Source organism: Accipiter gentilis, chromosome 18 (genome assembly GCF_929443795.1).
Source record: "Accipiter gentilis chromosome 18, bAccGen1.1, whole genome shotgun sequence".
Taxonomy (NCBI): Eukaryota; Metazoa; Chordata; class Aves; order Accipitriformes; family Accipitridae; genus Astur; species Astur gentilis.
In genome coordinates this window covers 5,258,157-5,272,741 of record NC_064897.1, presented here as the reverse complement: position 1 = coordinate 5,272,741, position 14,585 = coordinate 5,258,157, and the positions used below count along the sequence as shown (strand labels likewise).

At 45.3% G+C, this 14,585-nt stretch overlaps 1 protein-coding gene across 8 annotated transcripts; it reads left to right on the top strand.

Annotated features, from left to right (window-relative positions):
• The first annotated feature begins 932 nt into the window (after positions 1-932).
• Positions 933-14,347, top strand: PTHLH (parathyroid hormone like hormone). Of its 8 annotated transcripts, none has more exons than XM_049821777.1 (4): positions 933-1,030; positions 3,693-3,815; positions 9,427-9,849; positions 13,873-14,347. In XM_049821777.1, exons 2-4 carry the CDS (start codon positions 3,715-3,717, stop codon positions 13,880-13,882), a joined length of 534 nt encoding a protein of 177 aa, XP_049677734.1. In that variant the 5' UTR covers positions 933-1,030; positions 3,693-3,714; the 3' UTR covers positions 13,883-14,347. The 8 variants fall into 8 exon arrangements, with proteins under 8 accessions (XP_049677734.1, XP_049677732.1, XP_049677739.1 ...); XM_049821775.1 differs by lacking the exon at positions 933-1,030 and adding an exon at positions 2,398-2,444; XM_049821782.1 differs by lacking the exon at positions 933-1,030 and adding an exon at positions 2,410-2,448.
• Positions 14,348-14,585: the final 238 nt, after the last annotated feature.

The following is a 14,585-nucleotide window of genomic DNA, read 5'->3' as shown; positions in this document are numbered from 1 at the left end:
ACGGGAACAGCCGTGCCCGGGGGTGTCCCATAAGCGGAGCGATGCTTTGGTACAGGTGTGGGGACGGGAATCGCGCCGGACGGCGCGATTCCCGTCCCCACACCTGTACCAAAGCATCGCTCCGCCGGTCCTTCCTCCCCTCCAGCCTCATCCTCTCCCCCCTTTCCCGAGGCCAGGGGACACCCGGAGCTGGCAGGGAGGACCAGCCGGGGTCGACGGGGTGAGATGCTGCAGGTGGCGGTAGGTCCCTCCCGGGTGAGCATCCCCAGCTCCGCCGGGCTCCATCCTTCGGGAAAGGGGGTTTAAACCCTGGGAAAGGGGATCCCCCTCCTCGTCCTGCTACAGAGGAAGGCTCAGGCTTGCGGTGAGGCTAGGTACTAGGAGGAGTTTGCTCACGGGTTAAGCATTTGTGTAGGTGGCTGGAGAAAAAAACGCTGCGCCGCTTGTTGCAGATGACAGAATTCGGGGGGGGGGGGGGGGGGCGGGGGGGGGGGGGCATGGTATCATGGTGTGATAGTAAGTCTCCTAAAGGGGTTTGGCATTGCTCAGTTCCTGCCATATTAGCAAAGCCATAGTTGGGTTGTATTTTTTTTTTTTTTCCTCTCTCTCTTTTTTTTTTTTTTTTTTTCCCAAGCCCACTGAGGCAGAGGTGAGGCAAACTCAGCCATAGGAAGGTGGTTAGTGATGTCACAAGTTTGGTCTTTTCAATAAAAGCAATAGAGAAGGGTCTCCCTCACTATATATATTAGGAGAAGCTTCTGTGCTTCATAATAAAAAGAGCAGCAAGGGAGAAAAGCACCTGCTTTTAACACCCTTTATTTAGCACTACTCTGTTGCAGGCAGAATCAGAACTCTGTAGGGCTGGATTTCTTTTGAAAAGTATTACCCTTTTTTTTTATTTATTTCTTTTCTTTTTTTTTTCTTTTTCTTAAGGATAGAACATAGTTTTGGAAGCGATTGCTGAGAAGATCAACCACTGTTGGCCAGGGTGATCTCTGAGAGGCACAGAGGGCTGTAACTCAAGGAAAAGGTGAAGTAATAAATTGTGAAGAAACTTCAGTATTCCAAGTTTATAAAGGCTATTTATTTTTCCTGAGTCTGTAAGGGTTGGGGTGGGTTTTTTAATTTATTTATTTCTGGGGGAAAGGAAATTCTAAAAATATTTGATGGACGTTTTACCTTTAACGTGAGCAATAGACCTATGAGTGTGTGGGGGCTGTTTTCAGGGGATCTCACAATTATTTTTAATTAGTCGAAAGGGCAGTGCAAATCAAAGAAGCCTATTAGCTATACATTTTACTTTATAGCCTACCAGGTGTTCAGGGAATTTATTTACAGCATAAACGATTTAATGTTTTCAGCATGATTTCTATTTCAGCTCTTATGTTTTCAGTTTTATTTGCCTGTGTGGTATGAAATTTGGCTAGGGAGCTGGGCTTTTTAAATCGTGGCAGCAAGTGTCGTTTAACGTAAAATAACCTGCAGGTAGAAAAAAAAAATAATAATGCTTTGCTTTGCACGAAACTTTCTCCAGAAAGCGTTCCTTACTAGGAGGAGAGGGTGAGAAGGAGCAACCAGCCTCGGTGGGTTGGGTTGGGTTGGGGTTTTTTTTTTGGTTGTTGCGGCTTGCAAGGAGGGTGTTGGGAAAGCATTTGCTGGAAACCAGGCTGTCAGTAGCAGAAACCGGCGACCCCTCCGTACCTGGGGGAGGAGGGGGGCAGCGGCCGTGCCGCCGGCACCTCTCCCCGGGGCGGCTTCAGCGGGGCGCGGAGCGGAGCCTGCGCGGCCGCGGAGGGACGAGGCTTCCCGGGATGCTAACGGGACCGAGCCGGCGTCCCCAGGTGTTCCTTGCTGCCCTCCTGGGCAGGGCCACAGCCTGCGGGAGAGCCCATCCTCCATAGTTCCCTTTGGAAGAGCCGCCCGGGGGAGCGGGGGGGCCAAGGGGCGCACCAATGCCCCCCCCCCCCCCAAGACTGTCTCCTTCGTTATAGCCGGGGGCACTTTCCTGAGCCAGCAGGCCGTATAAAGGGGCGGATTGTGTTACCTTTGGTTTTTACATCAGTGTTTTCCTGTGATGGAAAAATTTGGTCCTTCCATGGGGGGGGGACGGGACCTGCAGCCGCTGCCCCCCCCCCCCCCCCTCCGCGCAGCCCCGCACCGCTGCCCGCCTCTCCCGGCAGCGCAACCTGACACAGATTTTTTTTTTTGCAACGCCCTGGCCGGCTTGACGGAGGGCAAAGTGGAAGGCGAAAGAGGGAGAGGAGGAGGAGGAGAAAACTTTCCACTAATTTACTTTTTTGGCCGGGAGCGCCTGTGTTCATAGACGGCGAGTCCTTCCCCCAGCCCTCCCCCTTAGCCCCCCCCCCCCCCCCCCTTTACTAGCCTACAATTAACATCATTAGGAATCAACCCTCCAGCTAATAGGGGCACCGCGACGAACAACGGTAGGTGTGTGAAAGGCAAGGAGGCAAAGCTCCCAGGTTGGGCTTGGGGGGGGGGGGGCTTGAGCTAAAAAGTGCCCCCCGCTGATGGGGGGGGGATTGCCCTTGCCCCTGTGCCGCGGCGGGGGAGGCGCTGACCCGGGGGGGGGGGGGGGTAAACACAAAAAGGGAGAGGTGGAAGAGGGGGGGAGGCAGAGGGGAACCCGGCTGCAGAAGATGCGAAGAGCTTGGCCGGAGTCCTCGGGGTCTGCCGAGTGCATGTGCTGTCGGGTGTTTCCCTTTCTTCGCTCCTTTTTTTGATCCCGGTCCCGGGAAGCGCTGATTTCTCGGCTCCTTTTTGGCCGTGGGTATCCCGCCCGGGCTCTGCCTCTCTCCGCACATGTTCCTCGGGCGCCATCTCTTTGCAAAGCCCCTCCGTCCCTCCCGCAGGGTTCCCGGAGCCTGCCGCCGAGCGTGTGAACCCCGCAGGCTCCGGCCCGACCCAACCTGCGGAGCCCAGCGCGCTGCCCAGCCCCTCGACCTCCCCGGGCTCTGAGACCTCGGGGGCTCGGCAGCCCGGCAGCGCTCTTTGCTGGAGTTCCCTGTCCTCCTCACAGTTGGGGACCCAACTTTCTGGAAGCAGAGGACGTGAACCTGACTTCTTTTTTTTTTTTTTTTTTTTTTTTTTTTTCCCCAGAGGTATACTTAAAGACAGATGGATAGATGCATTCCCCTCCCCACCCCCTCCTCCTGAATCTCCGTGTGTGTGTGTGTGTGTGTGTGTGTGTGTGTTGACAGAGACGAGGGTAGCTGAGCTGACTTTTGGGAATCTTTCCTTATCTGCAAAGAGGGCTTCTCCCGTAACAGAAAGCCCCGAGGCAGCGGCTTAGCGGACTGGAGCTGAACGGGGCTCAGGGAGACAAACGGACGCGCTCTCTAACCCGATTCAAATAGGAGCTAGATGATTTTTCTTTCTTTCTTTCTTTTTTTTTTTTTTTTTTAAACTAATTGAGAGAGATCTTGCCTCCGGGCAGCGAGAGGCAGAGAGAGAGAGGGAGGGAGGGAGGGAGGGAAGAAGGGAGGGAGAGAGAAGCAGACAGCAAGGAAGGGAGAGAGACGGAGCGAAGTTTGGAAGTGGTGAGCGGCTGCCGAGAGCTCCCAAAGTTTGTTTTCCCTTCCCAGCCTGGGAGCTGGGAGAGCCCAAAGCGGGGACTGCCTGAGGACGGCGCTGGCGCATGTGTCCCTCGGGACTGATCTCCCTTTTCCTTGCAGGTTTTAAGACCCGGCGGATACAATGTTCACTAAACTCTTCCAGCAGTGGAGTTTCGCAGTGTTTCTCCTGAGTTATTCCGTGCCCTCTTACGGGAGATCAGTAGAAGGGATCAGCCGCAGACTGTGAGTTTCGCTTTTTTTTTTTATTTATTTTTTTAAATTATCCCCCCCCCGCCCCCTCGCTTCGGTGACGGTGCGGGTGGGGAGGGGGGCGGCCGGACAACCCCCCCACCCCGGGCCGGCTCTGTGGCAGAGCGACTCCCGTTTACCTGCCCCAGGTGCCCACCGGTGGTGCCTAAGCCATAAGGCAAAAGGGCTTTGGAGCAGGGAAAAGGCAGCTTTTCAGCTGCCTGACCTTACATAGCTTTTGGGAAGGAGATGTTAAAGCTGAGGGTCTCTTCTGCCGAGGGGAGAAGCGATGCAACTTTGCGCTTGTCCGGCATGTGCTAGTGCCCCGGCACCTTCCTGCGCCCAGGGAGGCTCCTGGTTAGGGAGCATCCCATTTTATCAAACTGCTGTATGTCGCACTAAATGACAGAAGTCTTCTTCGGCACTGGCACGGCGCCAATATTGATAAGGGTAGGGGAAACACGCAGTAGCGAGGGCTGTCGTGAAACTGAAGTACTGAACCATTCCTTTGGATTTCTGCCACTTCAGGGAAAAAAAAAAAAAAATTTCCAAAGGGAGTCCAGTATCTGACTTGAGGCAGAAGCATATTTTTTGATAAATGATAATGTAACTTAAGAGAGCCTGTTCAGGAAATGACCTTTTTGCTCCTTCCAAAATAATCACCGTGGTTTATACTAATCCCCCTACGCGAAGTGCAGAAGAGAAGCCACTGGGCTGATGTAGGAGCAGCTGTCTCACACATCTAACTCACTGGCTTTCACTGGACTTGCATCAGATTTTCTAAGGAAGAAACACCTCAGTCATACTGTGGAGGGCTGTATTGTTACCAAGTTCAAAAGGAAATCAGGTTGGAGAAAGAGGGTTGGAAAATCCAATCACAGCTTATAGGGAAACATGACACAGCAAACAGTTTCAGATGGGTTTCCTTGTAAATGTTTTATTACATACATAAGGACAAGATCTCCAAATAGCACTTCCTCTGCCATTTAAGCAACAAAAAAAATCCCCCAGGTGAAGTGACTTCAGACACACCTAAATTTTGGCACCAGGCAGACAGCTATTACAAATCTCCTACAGCAAATTGTGTAGAACATGTTATTGCTGATAATGCTACAGTGTACTCTTCCCAGTTCATTAACATTTAGCTGGTTTGTATTTCTGCAAGCTATTGTTGAGCTATTTCTTCCATCTGAGACCATTTTCTTCTCTTTGCATATAGAGGAACCAAACTTCAGTTTCAGAAATAAAAAAAAAAAAAAAAAAAAAGAAAATAATTGAAGTACAGTCAAATGCTGTTATTTTCTTGGCTAGGAAACTCTGAACTGGATCTAAGCCAAAATTGTTTTTTTAAAAAAGTTAGATTTGCTAAGAAATACTACCTCGCTTTTTGAAGTTAGCGTTGTTCTAACACTTGTTTTTAAAGGTCAGGATTAGAGGTCTTCCCAACATCCCCATTCTGCCCTCATGGCGGGGGTGGGGGGGCGGGAAGTGGAAGCTAAACAGTCCAAATGTGTTTCTCAGCTCCCTCTTTGCTATGGCATGTAAAACACACACAAGAAACTGGTCAGCTGTCAGTTAGTGGCATTCACGTAGTTTTGTTTGTGGGTACAGCACAAACACAGACACCACACTCAAACATGTGTCCTGTTTTAATATCACCACAAACCATTCCTAGAGTTAATGGTTAATAACTCTCTTAAGCCTAGAGATATTTTTTTTCAGTCAAAGGCTTAAACCAGTAACGGATGAAAATACTGAAGCACATTATTATAGCCATGCAAAAATAATCAAAATGACATAGGCCTGGTTCTACAGACTTTACTGAGGCAAATCTCCCATGGAAAGCAATAGCAAATTGTCCCAAGAAAAGATTGCCAGACATATTATTTGTTATAGAAATGCTTTAGCTGCTAAAGAACTTCTGAGAAATCTAGTAATGCCTCAAAGTGAAATTAGATATTTTTATCAGCGTGCCCAGACACTGTAGCATCGTGTCCCCAGATATATTCAAAATATTTTTCCTAACCCTGAGATAGGTTGAGCAGCTTTCACTCCCTTTGGAGCCAGTGGCAAGGGCACTCAGACCTGCAAAATCCAGACAGAGAGCTGACTGAATCCTTTCCAGTTAGTTTGCTGAACTTACGATCGGACCCAATGTGAATAGTCAGGGATAATAACGGTTAAACAAGAGCAACTCTCTGAGACAGAAAGTTGTCACTTGAAGAATGTTGGCTCTCAGTGACGCTAGATATCTAGGGGAAAAAAAATGAAGAAGGAATGTGCCTAAAAAGAACAGCTTATCTGGTAGTACATGAAGTCAGGATAGTCACGAGTCATGGATTTCTACTGTTTTCCCCATAATCAGACATTAAGTCGCCTATGTGCATAGGGTACTCGGATACGGTAATTAGTTTGGACACTCCGGTCAAATACAAACCATCAACATCCTTCTCCCAAAAGTGCCCACCACATGTAAGCTTAGCATTTACTGCACTTGGTTTGGGTACAGACTCTTTTTCCTTGAATGAGAGGTGCATTTTATAGAAGGATGGAAGGGACCTCTAGTGGGTCATCTTAACCCTAACAGCCTAATATTTTTTTAGATATCGTACCCAATATGTGAATGCAATCATTCCAGTTTCCATTGCCTTCCTACTCTGTGTGTGTGGGTGGGATATTGTTGATATCTCCATTATGAAGCACTTCTTACATCAGCCTTCTTGGGCAAGGATTTTTCCCCGATTTACAAACATAGGAGTTTGAGTAACTGAGGCAGAAGGTCAAAGAGATATGTATCTACCACATCTTCTTTGATTTAAGGAGATTTTTGATCTAGAGCATACAAAGGAAGTCAGTAGGCAAAATGTAATCCTTAAGTCTGGCTGAGTAATAAAAGTCACGTGAAATGTAACACTACGTAATGTTATACAATCATCTGGAAGAGCAGAATGTTATTTGGGGCCAGACTCGATGCTAAATATCATACAGACATTTAAACAAAAACCCACCCTCTTTGGCACACTAACCCTTCACACGTCAATCCCTGCATTATTTTGGAAATGCATACTCACTCAAGATGCAGATCTTGTAATGCTCTTTGACGGCCTTGTGTGTTCTGGAACCAAATCTTTAGGTTTCAGCTCTGTAAAATGGAATAGCTTTTCAATCAAGAGTACTTTAATAACAGGCTTTAGAGATTCAAGATTTTGTCACAGTGGGTAAATTGACCAAATACACATTACAGGATTAAGGCAGCTTTAGGTTGTCTGTGATAAAAGGAATTATCCTTGGTAGTTTACAAGAGGCAGTAGGAAAGCTTTGCTCATCACATGAGACATACTGTTTTAGACTCAGTAAAGCACGGAGATTTTTTATGCTTTTTTATAAACTGGAAGAGTGAAAGGAGAACTGCATTTCCCATGCAAATGTCCTGGGAAAATAGATTACTGAAGCTAGGAATGTAACGTGAGCTACAACGGACAGCTTGATAAGCAGCACAGAAGTATGCCACTCAGAGGAGTCCAAGGTGCTAGTTTTATTAGCGTACTTGCAAATCAGACTGCCCTTAATGAGAAGGTTGTTAGAGATGGCTATTGGAGAGCTTCAGGGAGCGCACAGGTCAATAAAATTCTCCTGGGGGAGATCTTGAGCTTGTGTTAATGGTCACAGCTGCACTGAAGAGAAAAACAATATGGGTTCAGCTCAGTATTATCACATTGCATCTTTGCTTAGGGACACTGAGTTGAAGGGCATAAAAAATTTGCCCTGAAGCCTGAAGTCATCCAAAACTGATTCGGGGACACTTAAAACATAGACAATGCCTGGTCAAATGTGTGCTCACAAACCTGAGTATATCTAGGCCTGATTTTGAGCAAGTATCCCTACTGTATGACTTAATGCAAAATCAACAGTCATCTTTCCGTCTCATTGTAGAATGGGGGAAAGCTGCTGTTTGAATTTTACATTGAGTAATAGAGATGTAGTGTCACTTGAACCCATCACTTGAACCCAATACTCAAAAAGTGCAGCTCTACAAAGACAAAAAGTGAAGGGGATACTCTTAAACCAATGCTACTTGAAGTTGCCAATTTCACATAGCTCTACTCTTGATCAAATCACAAATCTCAAGAGTTTGGCTGAAGGGACTGAGAAAGATGAAGTGCAGAACTCTTAGCTTACTTATCATTTAGCTTACTAACTTTGTCCACCACATTTTGAAACCTGGTAAGGTAGCAGGATAATTAGGGATGGGACGGAAGGAAGGAATATTCACTCACAGTTATGTGTCTTCTCCCATTTCACCCATATGCAGCAACAACTTCTTATCCAGCTAACTGACCAAATGATTGTACGACAGGCAAGGCAGTGAATTCATTTTCTTTGGCCAGTAAGAATCCAGTCACATGCAGTACCCTGTTGCAAGATGAGAGGATACATAGCCAATCTCTGCACACGGAAGTAGGGCAACTGGAAGGATAAACTGTATTATAGCATTCATGGGAACATAGCTAAAATCCCAGCTTGCGCTCTTTCTGTGGTTCACAGCGCAGCTGTGTGTTTATCCCACATCAAGGAAAAAGCATGTATTTTCTCACGGATATTTATTATCCAGGTGCCACTTGTATCTTCTTTCCTCAGCCATTTCATACCTTCTTTGCCAGTATGACATCTCTAAAAGACAGCTAGCTAACCATCTCCCAGTTCCTCGAAAACAAGACAGAGGTTAGTGAACCAAAAGGTCACGAACTCTGGAGAAGTACCAGAGACCCACACAAACAAACCAGGATGCTCTTGAAGAAGATCCCGTGAAGAGGGCTAATGTAAAACTCAGAGAGCACAGCAGACAAGAAATTTGGCCCCAAAAAGATCATGCTTAAAGGAATACTGGAAAGACATCTAAAACTATAATTAGACACAAGTGGCCAAGCAGTAAAATCAACAGGAGCGGCTGAGGCTCATCTCTGCTGATGCTCAGGCTGCCTCTCTGGATAGCTCATTATGGACTGAAGTGCCTATGTCTTAGGCACCCGAATTCAAACATTTTTCCATTACGCTCCTGCAAATGCACTTATTTAAATTTAGAAATGAAATGCACTTTTATGTACTTATTTATGTTTTTGAAGTACATGACTGAGCAGAAGAAAATTATTAGAATGATGCTGTATAAACACTGCTTCCGGCTTCAATACAAGTACTTGTTATTCCCTCTCTTGCTTGACTGCAGTGCTGCATTATCTGACCCTTTATTTTTCCTATCTCTGACAACTGCCTTCCTGCTTTTACTGCCTGAAGTGTGATATATTAAGAGTTGTAATGCTTTCCTAGAACAGAGCGGTGACTAATCCAGCTCCAGGTCCAGTGGTGTGTGATCGGTCAGCTGAGAATTATTACCCGCTTAGGTCTTTCCCTTCTCTGTAGGGAGCAGCTACTCTGAGCAGCAGGACTTGCTCCAGCAGTCTGACTTAACTGGATGTCTCCAAGCCTGAGAGCTGGTACACAGTCACTGTGGCCACCACTGCCAGAGGAAAGAGAAGTTCTGCCAAGTACTGGGCAATAACCAGTTCCTAAATGGTTTTTTTCCCCCTCCTCTCTTCTCTTTCTTTAGCAAACGGGCTGTATCAGAGCACCAGCTATTGCATGACAAAGGCAAGTCAATCCAAGACTTACGAAGAAGAATATTCCTTCAAAATTTAATTGAAGGTGTCAACACTGCAGAAATCCGTGCAACTTCAGAGGTTTCACCTAACCCTAAGCCTGCTACCAATACGAAGAACTACCCTGTCCGATTTGGTAGCGAAGATGAGGGCAGATACCTAACTCAGGAGACAAACAAATCACAGACCTACAAGGAGCAGCCCCTGAAGGTATCGGGGAAGAAAAAGAAAGCAAAGCCTGGAAAACGTAAGGAACAAGAGAAGAAAAAGAGGCGAGCCCGCTCGGCTTGGCTAAACTCTGGCATGTATGGCAGCAGCGTGACCGAGAGCCCACTCTTGGACAACTCTGTTACTACACATCATCACACTTTAAGGTAATTCTGCTATATCCTTTTGCAGGGGGGCATACCATATATTTACTGATCTTCTTATCCTTCGGTGTGAGAGGCCAAGGCCTTACTCAAATCTGGAGTAATAGTATACCTTTATGCTCATAACTGGGCAGTGGCTTTTCAAGCAGCGCACAGTCTCAAGGTGCTTTCTGGAGGTAAGTACGTACCCTTTCCACTTTGTACTGGTGACAAAGTCTTTCCTTCCTATGACAAACAATTCAAGTAAACCACTTATTTCCAAAATGAGCTTCCTGAAGCTGAGTGAGTAGTAAGTAAAGCTGTTTCTGCAACAAGAAAGCACATCCATAGACATTAAAATTTCCTTTCCTGTTTTAACCGTAGTGTCTCTCACGTCAGATCTTGGTCCCACACTTGGGCCTCAGCAGATTGAAAGCTTTGAGTTTTATTTAAGGCTCTGCATCTATAAAATGGCGAAGTTTTCTTTCCTCCCTCTCAACGCCTCCCTTTTTTGGCAACTTTCCTACCCTTACTTTACAGTTTTTCATTTTACTGTTTAACCTTAGGGGAGAACACGGAAAATTTCTCTCTTAGTAATATCTGCAAACAACGCAGACCAGCCTTTCGCCATAAAATTTTCCCTGCCATTAGGACTTTTTAATTCAGCTCCATCTTTTTGCCAGCTCGTGAAACAATGACGTTGCTGCTGAAAAATGTTGAGCATTGCTTTTGGAGAGAGACGTGCTTCCCTCATGTATGACAATGAAGGGTTTTCAGGGCAGTGGCGAGCTGGAGACTTCAGCCTAGGTGTCCCAAGCGACTCGTCCGCTCACAGCCATCTCGGCTTGAGTGGAAGCCTGCACACTTGCAGACAAAGCCAAGGAGTCCACTCCTCAGTTCTCCTCAAATGTTTGCATGTTCAACAGCAAAACACCCACCCTTTTCTCTCCTCCTCCCCTTCACTTTGGCAGAATAGAGACATAAGAGAAGTGCCACTTGCTCACAGTAAATCCCTCAGAAAGAGACGCCAGCTGTGGGATTTACTAAAATCCAGTCTTGGGTTAAGCTTTACAGGCCGCAGTTTGCAACGTGCTCCGTCGCCTCAACTTCTGCTGGCATCTACAGGAGTTACCGGCGTTTGGGGCTAGGCGTTCAGTGTCCCGGGTCATAAACCAGTCAGCATGGCTGTAGCAGTCAGTAGTGAAGTAAGAGAGGCCGGTTTGCCTTAGTGCCTTAGGAAAGACATGCTCTGGGACTCCGGTCAGGAGATGCCTGATGTTTCAAGATGTTACGGAACTGCGGTGGCCAATAACTAACACCTGTCTTGGATGCACAGAAATCTTGAATGCAGGGAAAAGACATCCTAGGGCATTTCAACTGTCAATTCTTTTTCTTACTACTCTGTCCTTGGTTGTATATCCAATGGGATATGTAAAAGAATTACAGGTACAACCCTGTTGATTTTCCCAGTTCAGCCTTTCTGTTTCGAGTATGGCTGGATGGCTGAAGGCAGTCAGTTTTACCGTGGAGTCCAGACTGCTGAGGGCAGTCCTGCTTTACCTTACTGATATTATTGCCCAAGATGCAGTATTTCTGCAGGGCAAGAAGAAGGTTCCTAAGGAAGACCTATATTTTAGATGCTTAATTGAAGATGATTAAACAAAGAGGAGCCATAAAACAGGAAAATGAAATTCCTCCTTCACGAGTACAGAGCATAATATGCTGGTTCAGCTCTTAAGAAACTGCTAGTATATGAGCTTGTCGTTATCCCAGTAGGCTGGCAAAAGATATACTTTCTAAATTTTAAATGAAAGCAAGTCCTAACTCCCTGACATGTACTTTAGATAAGGGGAGTCAGGTTCCATGCAGTTGTCCACGTGGTTCTTGACATAAGGTGGGCAAGCACATTTTTAGATCGAGGGATGACCACATCTGAGTGAGGTTGATTCCTCAGCTGTACTGAGCTGAATCAGGGACTTCCATGCTGTCTGCTGGTGCGGGCCAAGGAAGGTGTGCGCAGACAGGATTTCCATATGCTAGACCAGTAGAAGCTGCTTTTGCAGCACCCCGAAGGCTAGCTGCAGCTTAGGAAAAGTGTCATTACAGTGAAGAAGTGGATATGCATAATGCAGCAGGGTGAATGTCAAGGCAGTGCAAAGATAAACTTCAAGGGTGCTTTCCACTGTATCTTTGTGCTTCTTTTCATCTCAACGCACTGAAGTAAAATCCTCAGGCCAATTCCCTCCACCCAATCTTGATCCCAAAATTTTGGGTTTAGGTCAGAAAAAAGGCCCAAAAGAATGTGCTCACTAGATCTTTTGACTTACTACAGAAGTATCTCATAAAAGAAGCCAATCTTGCAAAATCTGGGACCAGATCATAGAAAGCAGCTTGCAAGTAGTCATTAGTATAGAGCCCATTGTCAAGATGTGGCTTAGCTTAAACTCTAAAACAAAGCCTAAAATCCAAGCCAAATTGAAAATGTCATCCTTCTAAAAAAAGGCCTGTGTAGTGGAGACACACATATACAGTCATGCTATATGAATTGTGTGCCATCATTATACATATTGTAATATAGCCTGGATACACCCTAATATTACTAGTTAATTATTAAGGAGCTTCATCCTAGCATTTCCATTCCAGGCACTTAAAAAATTCTTTCTCATGGACATTCCAGCTGTATTCCCATTCCGCTTCAATTAAGCTGTTATTACCTAATTTCCTAAGAAAGCTTTCATATGAGTAAACTCCCTAATGTTAAATGTAGTCTCACTTTCAATGTGCACGTAAAACCCCCCCTCTTAAACTCTCAAGGATTTGCTTTTTCTTTTTTTGCGTCTCACGCCCACACATGTCTGCCATGTGGAATGCTACCCACAGATTCGGTGATCAGTCCAGCGACAGAGCGAATCCCCGCTCCATCCTATGGCTTCGCATTCCACCCTATAGCTGTTTCCAGGGAACTAACGTGCATTACAGAAATGTGCCGTTCACGGGGACAGAAGGGAAAAAAGCCCAACCCTTCAGCATTTCCTGCAGCACTGCTAAGAAGTAACTTAAAATAATATCGTAGAATAAGTAATGTACTGACAGGGTAGAAGCAGGCTCTGCTTTTGTTCTCATGCCTTCACAAGGAAGGGAGGAGTAGGGCACTCACACCAGGCTGCCAGCATCCCTTAGAGAACTCCCAAATTTTAGGACTGTACACAGCTGACTGTTTCAGCTCGGACTGAACGCAACAGGAGCCAGAGCTTAACACGATGAGATGCTCATTTTCTTTCAGGACCAAGCTCTTTGGCTCACAGAGGGAAAGTTTCAGGATTATAGCCTTTTCATTCGGTCAAGCGCCTAAAGAGACGCGCTATCAAGGCTCTGTTCACTTCAAGACCTGAGCAGCCTTTACTGCATGAGCAGTGTATATACTCATGGACATGACACCACAGAAATATATACCTCTGGGATGAACAGACACCTTGTCTAACAGGTGGTCTAACAGTGGGAAAGAAAGACCAAATAAGCCCCGTGGGACAGTTTTAATCAGAAGCCTGGCATCACAGCCAAGCGGTTAACACAGCAGGGGCATGATTGCCACAGTATTCAATAAGGACTTTCTTCTTCTTACCTTCAAAACCAATTTCTCATTTCTCCAGCTGTACTTTGTTCTTTTTAGCACTTGGCATATTTATTATAGGTTGATACAATTTTTCTACCTGTAGCACTCAGGAATCTTCTTGCATAAGGCTCTAAAGAAAACTAAAGCCCCTTCCTATTTCTCTGAGTGTGCACTATAGTGGAATAGACGGGCTCAGTGTCATGACAAACTGCAGGTCTTCATATTGCTAGCTGAGTTGCTCTGAAGTAAATATAATAGAGGTCTTGAAAAGATGTCTAAAACTGTAGCATTGTTATACAAGCCCTATTATTGCAAATGTTTACTAGCAAGGCATACTCGTTATAGTCTGTGGCATTCTTGCTGTTAATTTTATGTCTATGTATTTGAAGTGAAAATTAATTTTTCTATTTTTTCTGTCCTTTTTTTCTTTGCAGGAGGCGCTGACATTTTCAGCAAGAGATTTTTGGAAGACGTATTGCAGTATTCTGTAATAGTGAACATATGGGAAGTATTAAAATATTTATTACCTGTAAATATTGTAAATGCTCAGAATAAAACCTCCTCCCCCCCCACCCCCCCCCCCATTGCTCTCTGAAACTGCACATTCGGTTATTGTGAATTTTCCTTTTTTTTTTTTTTTTTTTTTTTTTTGGCTAAGGCTAAGACAATTACTATTGTCACATTTACCATAATTTATTTTGTTGACTGGTGTATTTATTTTGTGAACGTATCTTGGTGCTGCTGACTTTCTATATTTTTTGTAACATAATGCACTTTAGATATACATATCGAGTACATTGATAACTGACATAAAATGTTCCTGTCTTGTGGTTGACTTCAATGAATGCCTACACACAGTTGTTCAAACTGATTTTCCTTTGTGCATGTATAATAGCAGTATTTTAAAATTTGTAAAGAATGTCTAATAAAATATAATCTAATTAAATCATAACTCAGAAGGATGTGTCCTTTAGGAACCTCAAGAGCAGGAGCGCCATTTTTTTCTTTACTACATTTGAAAATCGGTTTAAATTTAATGTGTTTACATTGGTTCAAACGCCCACATTTTCACATTAGCTTTTACTTAAAAATCACTCAGAACATATTTTGTTCCAGTGCTCTATTTCAAGTCAGCTAAGTTGCTGAA